The sequence below is a fragment of the Pygoscelis adeliae genome, unplaced genomic scaffold (assembly GCF_000699105.1).
Source record: "Pygoscelis adeliae isolate BGI_AS28 unplaced genomic scaffold, ASM69910v1 Scaffold241, whole genome shotgun sequence".
Classification (NCBI taxonomy): Eukaryota; Metazoa; Chordata; class Aves; order Sphenisciformes; family Spheniscidae; genus Pygoscelis; species Pygoscelis adeliae.
Window position 1 is genome coordinate 2,063,948 of NW_008824056.1, and position 369 is coordinate 2,064,316.

The 369-nt window shown below is 53.1% G+C and overlaps 1 protein-coding gene across 1 annotated transcript in view; it reads left to right on the top strand.

Moving 5' to 3' along the window:
- Positions 1–122, top strand: part of SHOX2 (short stature homeobox 2) — a 3,291-nt gene extending 3,169 nt beyond the window's left edge. The window contains exon 2 of the mRNA XM_009333993.1: positions 3–122. Within this exon, the coding sequence (XP_009332268.1) occupies positions 3–122 (120 nt within the window). The remainder of the gene's footprint in view (positions 1–2) is intronic.
- Positions 123–369: the final 247 nt, after the last annotated feature.

Here is a 369-nt window from a genome sequence, read left to right on the forward strand (position 1 = left end):
AGTCCGCCTCCGCCGCCTCCGTGGTGGCCGCCGCCGCCGCCGCCAAGACCACCAGCAAGAACTCCAGCATCGCCGACCTCCGCCTGAAGGCCAAGAAGCACGCCGCCGCCCTGGGGCTGTGACCGGGCTCGCTCGCTTCTTTTTTTTTTTTTCTAAATGAAAAGGGGGGGGGGGACACAAAGACGAGGGGGAGGAGAAACTGACGGGAGATATATACTTATTTAAAGAATTAGAGGAACTAGACGCGCAGCTGGGAAGTTCACAGGTTTTGAAACTGACCTTTTTCTGCGAAGTTCACTTTAATACAAGAAATTTGATAAGAGAGGCGGGCCTCCTTTCACGTTGCATCAGATACTTGAGTTTAACAAC